Source organism: Antrostomus carolinensis, unplaced genomic scaffold (genome assembly GCF_000700745.2).
Source record: "Antrostomus carolinensis isolate BGI_N321 unplaced genomic scaffold, ASM70074v2 scaffold6908, whole genome shotgun sequence".
Classification (NCBI taxonomy): Eukaryota; Metazoa; Chordata; class Aves; order Caprimulgiformes; family Caprimulgidae; genus Antrostomus; species Antrostomus carolinensis.
This window is the reverse complement of record NW_010333477.1, coordinates 41,343-47,780: the sequence shown is the minus strand read 5'-3', so window position 1 is coordinate 47,780 and position 6,438 is coordinate 41,343. Positions and strand designations below refer to the sequence as shown.

Sequence of the window (6,438 nt, the reverse complement as noted above, 5' to 3'; positions counted from 1 at the left end):
CCAGTGCTCTGACACCCTCACAGTAAAGAAGTTTTTCCTCAAGTTTGTCTGGAACTTCTGGTGTTCCAGTTTTTGCCCATTGCCCCTTGTCCTGTCACCAGCCACCACCAAAAAGAGCCCTGCCCCATCCATTGGCCCCCATATTTCAGATATTTATACACATTGATAAGATCCCCTCTCAGTCTTCTCTTCTCCAGGCTGAAGAGTCACAGCTCTCTCAGCGTCTCCTTGTAAGGCAGAAGTTTCAGACCCCTCATCATCTTTGTGGACCTCCACTGGACTCTCTCCAGAAGATCCCTGTCCCTCTTGAACTGAGGAGCCCAGAACTACACAACTCTCCAGTGTGTCCAGGTCCTGTTGAATGGCAGCACAGCCTTCTGGTGTGTCAGCCACTCCTCCCAACTTTGTGTCATCAGCAAACTTGCTGAGGGTGGATGCTACCCCTACATCCAGGTCATTGATAAGCTCTGAGAGCTTAACATTTTTTTTTCAAGCTTTCTTTTATTATTCCTTGTTATTTTTAGCTTTGTCTTGTTGCCTTCATGGGAGACAGCAGCAATATCAATTTCCCTGCTAATGGATAGTTAACATAGTATGAAAATTCAGCAGAAGTAAATCCTTAGAGGACTGTTATGAACTGGCTTGAGTCCATGAAGCTGGATAAGGATTCAAGTTTTGTTATACTAGTTAGCCAAATACCTTATGCCATTAGCCTAGATTTTGATGTGAGCATAATAGACAAAGCACAACGAAGTACATAGAAAAGTGGTGCTTCTTAAACTCTGCTTTTTATCCTAAGGATAATCTTATCACAGTAATATTCTAGCAATTATACTTTATATTGCACTTTATCAGATGACATGACAGGGGAAGCTGGTCTGTGTGGGTAATCTTTTCTGAAGCTTAAAATAAAGAGAAATAATTAAGGTGACTAGCAAAATTCAAGCTGGATTAGATTTTCTCTCCTTACCCCAATCTGTCAACTAAATAGTGCTTCCTTAGGCTTGTTTTTCATTTTAACCGGTAGAACTGTGAGAAAATAAGGTCAATTGACTTATGTGGTTTATTTACTACAAAAGTTTGTCAGATCATGTTTGTGATAGTTCATTTAGGGTTTTTTCAGTTAAACACAGAATACGTGGAACATAATTGCCTCAGATTTGACCCTCATATTGAAATCGAGGACAATTACTGTGGTGCAAATTTATTCCTGGCCAGTAATTCAGTACAGTGCTCCTGGAGTCAATATCTTACCAGGCAGAGATGGAAGAGATGGTCCCAAAGGTGAAAAGGAAGAACCAGGTACACAACTGTGACCATTTAGCAGTATTGTACTTTTGACAATCTTTTTCATCTCTTTAGTCTTGTTTCATGCCTCCTTCATTCTTTCATTTTGTCATCTCCTTTTCTTCTGCCCCATTAACCTTTTGTAGTCTCTGCACAATTTCAGGAAGCTGAAAATGCTTTCTGCATTTATAGTGCTATTCTAGATACCTGGCTTTTAATAAATAAAAAACCCCTGTACATTTTCACAGCAGTCCATAAAACAGACATGTAATGAGACTTTAATCTGATTGTACCATTTGTACTCTTAATCACTTAGAATTTCCTGTGATACCCTACTAAATGATTAATGCTTTTTCTTTCCAGAGGCCAGCTCTCAAAACCAGAAAGCATGCTTGCTAGAATTGGCTACTAATCTGATGGTCATAACTTGATTGCTTCATACTCATTAAGTCCCAACAACAGAATTCCCCCAAGATATGATTTGTCAGTTAGGTAACTTTTTTCATGCAGTGCTGCAAAGAGCAAATAGAGAGCAAGTGCTTCCTGTCATGTGGTAGAACCAAGGCACCTGCTCTCCCAAGGTGCCAAATCATACTTTCTGTCCAAACACTTAATAAGTACATATGGAATAATGAACTTTCTTACCATATCCTGTCTGTGTTATCACGTGTGTGCAACACATCTTAGAATTAAATAATTGCTTTTCAACCTCCAAGCAAAATCCTATCATTATCAATATGACTTGTTATGAGCTGTGACATAAAACTTCAGTGGCATATATTGATATTCCGTATAGACATTTTCTGGTCCACATACCCTCAGTATGCCCTCTGCAATTTCATGGTTGAAATAAGTAAAGCCAACACTATCTATTTCAACAAACTGCTTCAGAGGTACCTTTAATCTTATGATTTAGCTCATTTTCTAGATCATATACTGTGATGTATGATTAGATTATAGCTGGAGTATATTGGTTTTCTGGTTTTAGAGCATGGGTACCTCTGCAATAACATGAGACTATTAATTTCATTGGATTTTCAGTGTCATAAGTGGGTGTAGTAAAGAATTTTCATCAAAGTAATGCATTTCCTAGCAAATTAAGCTTTCCACAGGAGCAATTCAATTTTTCTGAGAAGTTTTTATTTTTCTGGGGAAAAAAAAATAAAATAAAAAAAGTTGTCCGTGTTTGGTACTCCCTCTAAGCAGTAAGAACATATAGTATGAGAAAAACTTAGAAAACATTTAAACTATTTTATTTTTAATCAAACTCTAGGAGATGGATTAAGAGGTTTACAGGGTTTCCCTGGAACAGTGGGACCTCTAGGAATAAAAGGAGATTTTGGACCAAAAGGAGAAAAAGGAGAACGTGGAAGTAAGAAATAAATTTCTCAAATCTGCAATGTGGCCTGTGGTTTCTGCTCTGGAAACCAAATAGCTCTCTCACATGGTGTCATATTACAGAAGAGCTAAGCATCTGAGAGACATCTGTTGTGTACTCATTTTCATATAAATTACTAAATAACATCCTTAACTGCTAGTTGTAGCAACTGATAACCTGCAGAGACAAGCAACTGCTTTGGAAGAAAAAGTACAATTTTTGGAGACTGAACTGAATAGATACAAAAAAGGTAAGGTCCAATCATTGATCGGTTTTCTTTTTGGCCTGGTCAAATGGTGACATGCTTGTGCTGGAGAAAGGCCTGAAAAGAGTAGGTTGAAACAAATGCTACAAGTTTTTCTTGTGTTGCTCATGGGAGATGGTTATTAATTAAATGCTCTCTCACTGAATATGTCCTTCCTGAACTGACCAGCCAAACTTAGGATCACCTTACCAACATACAGGGCCGGGGCATTGTTACATGAACTGTTCTCTGTGTGCTTGTGCTTTAAGCATGGCATTACATTTCTCTTATTGCCTTAGGTGTAGATAATTTTCTATGAGTAGACATGAATTGAGATGCTGTCTGTCTAGGCCTGGCTGCAAGTAATTTCTCAAGAGATACTCTGTGAAAACTTTCAAAGACTGTTTCATCGGTGCACTACTAACCCTGGTACAAATGCCACATTAGGAAATGCACAAGGTCCATCATTGTTCTTAAATTAACTTGGGAGGAAATAACACAGGCTGCAATTTACCACATCGTGAGCGTTAGCAGAATAAAGCCATATAGCTCCACGCCATCCACTGGCCATCCTTACAAAAGGGTGTCTTCCCTGGAGAAAGCGCAACTCTGAAGCCGTAGTTGTGTGTAAAGCCTGAAAGTTGGCAAGAAATTTAAGAACATGGAGAGGCTGAACAGCTGGTAGCAGTAATATCTTCAACCATCTCCCTTTTGTCCTGCTGTGCCCATGTATCAACACCCTAGAAAAGGGTGTCTGCAACCATTGTGGAGGTTTTACCTGGCACAGAAGCATAGGACAAGAGCATTGTGCTGGTGCCGTTCCCACAACATCAGGGGAAATTTAACTATACATATGCCCTAGTCTATCATTGTTATAAGGTGGTAGACTCACTTCACACAGATCCTAGAAACCTATTAAAGACAATAAGATAAAAGAATTTGCCCATTAAAGACAGTAACTGTGTTTCAAAAGAATTGTTGCTAGCAGTTTTATCTGCTAAATGAAAAAGAGCTTCACTTTCTATTGGCTTTTCATGAAAGCCTGTCAAGCATGGGAGCTGTATATTCCTACTTCTCCTAAGATAATTTATATTTTCTGGAGAAATAGTTTCCCAGGCTCACTAAAGCTATCTCTATGTCTCTTCTTTCTGCTCTGTTGCTTTAAACCCTGAATTTTGTTACAGTCCCTTAGCTTTGTTTTCTGTAATAAAGCTGATGATCTCCTAATTGCAGATCAGTTCCTTTGCATGGTTTTAATTGATCTGTGATTTTTGCATTGAAACCTGGCAAGCTATTTTGTCATGCTTGTAATTTGAGTGTGAATTCCTTCAGATCCTAATTCAAGAGCTATAATACTATGTGAACTGGAAATTAAAAACATTAGAACAAGACTTGTGATCCAGTTTCTTGTGAAATTCCAGTTTTCTTGATATGCAGATTTGATATTTCCAGATGTCTGTTTTGTTTGACTTCTATTGGATTCTACCTACTACAACAGTAGTCTGTTTATAGCTGATATTAGCTACTTCTGAAGTACAGTTGTGATACAGATAAATAACAATAGCATGATTAATTTTTGGTATAATACAATTATGTTCACTTTTTTCCCTAGCTTTCATTTTAAAGAACATCAACAGTATTGGTTCAAAATATTTGTCCCAAATATAAAAGAAGATACTTTTGATAATGGAAATTCCCTTTGTACAAAAGCTGGAAGTGCACTTGCCTCTCCTAGGAATGAGGCTAAGAGTACAACTTTAAAAGACTTAATAAGACCTTCAAAGCAGGCTTATACGGGGATATCTGATGAACAGACTGAAGGCAGGTTCATGCATCTGAATGGAGGGGTTGTAACTCACACAAACTGGAATGTTGGAGAACCAGATAATCTAAAAAATGAAGACTGTCCAGTAACACAAGACTCTTGAAAATGGAATTACATTAATTGTTCAGATTCACATGCCTTAATTATTTGTGAATTCTTGAGCTGATGAATGTAAGAAAACCAAAAGTTTTTGTTTTCAATTATGTGGTTGATGTAGAAGTTTGTTCCCATAAAGATGGCCTGATGTAACCAGAAACAGTATATTTGTAATTGTTTTCTCTTTGACATTCAGTTTTTAATCTCCTAATAAAATACAGATTTAATTTTTTCAATCATTATGGATTCTGTTTGTCATAGCAGTAGTAAGGCTAATAAGTTATGGCATGCTCAGCAGGCTGATTGTTATACCTTCCTTTGAGTTCCTCATAAATGCAGCATGAGGAAAACATTTTTTAATAATCTTGAAACTAATGAAAAAAAATTATATATTCTGTCTTTGAGCTGACCTGTGAACTTGGGGAGATTACTGTTGCTTCTGATAAGGTCTTTTACCATGTAAATAATGGACAGTGCATAGAGTCCTATGTCATTTCGGTATTTAGTGATGACTTTGTTCCCAGTATGCTTTCACTATAGTTCTAAAATTGACTGATAATGATCACTTAGAGCCTAGACTGTTATTTGTCTTCTAGGTACAGAAGCCCATTGCACACAAGTGATTACTGACATGCAAATTATTTCTTTTTTGAAGTTTCAGCTATTTTTGTGTTGGGTTTGTTTTTTTGGGTTTTTTTTCCCATGTGATAGGAAAATTAAATGTGCTGTAACTACAAAGATTAATAAACCACTAAAACAAACAGCCAGGTTGCTTTGTGTGCAGTAGAACAAGATTATTTTTTTTTTAAATCTATAGACGTCATTCAAAGTACAGGAGATATAGATCAAGGTTTAAATGCAGTAGAAAGCACAAAATTTTTGTCTTAAACACAAGAGCCTACTACTGAAATGTACTCCAAGTGGAATTTACCTTATGCAGAAAATCAGCAAAAGGCCTTGTTTACATGAATAAGTCCTTAAAGTAAGAGAAGTTTTTGACCATGCAAGAATAGAAGATGTTAAATTCCTCTTCTGCTTAGTTTAAGACATGTAAGCTAAGTACCTCTATGGAGAGAAGGACTGCGCCTACACTGGCAAGTTACATGGACCGATGGGAACATAGGAATGTATCTGTACAGAGGATCATTTGGTGACCAGCTCATCTGCTTTATAGTTGTTATTTTCATTGCCTAATTCCATGTCTACCTTTGTAAGTAATGAAATTTCTTTTCTCTGCCTCAGGTTATACAGGTACAGCAAAAAAGCAATTACTGCAATTGGTGAAGGTCTGAATTTTGATAGGGTATGATTTATCTCCTGATGTGCATCATGTTCTCCTTGTCATTACTGGCAATATATCTTTGTAGTTCTCAGGTGAACTGAACTCCTTTTCTTCATTAATTACAGCTATGAAAACAAAAACTTTTAAAAGCCAGTATGTTACAATGACTAAACTGCTGATTTGAAAGAAATTTGGAGTAGTATTTTGCAGATGTGAACAGCTGTGTTTTTTTCAACTGAATTTATTTAGAATCACAGAATGGTAGGGGTTGGAAGGGACCTCGGAAGATCATCTAGTCCAGCCCCCCTGCCAAAGCACATTCCCTA

The 6,438-nt window shown here is 37.1% G+C and overlaps 1 protein-coding gene across 1 annotated transcript in view; it reads left to right on the top strand.

The window, feature by feature from the left end:
* The window catches only part of LOC104529517 (mannose-binding protein-like), a 5,937-nt gene extending 1,037 nt beyond the window's left edge, over positions 1–4,900 (top strand). Inside the window, 5 exon segments of the mRNA XM_010173854.2 lie at positions 1,134–1,302; positions 2,561–2,659; positions 2,826–2,915; positions 4,522–4,551; positions 4,554–4,900. Coding sequence (XP_010172156.2) covers positions 1,134–1,302; positions 2,561–2,659; positions 2,826–2,915; positions 4,522–4,551; positions 4,554–4,900 — 735 coding nt within the window.
* The last annotated feature ends 1,538 nt before the right edge of the window (positions 4,901–6,438 follow it).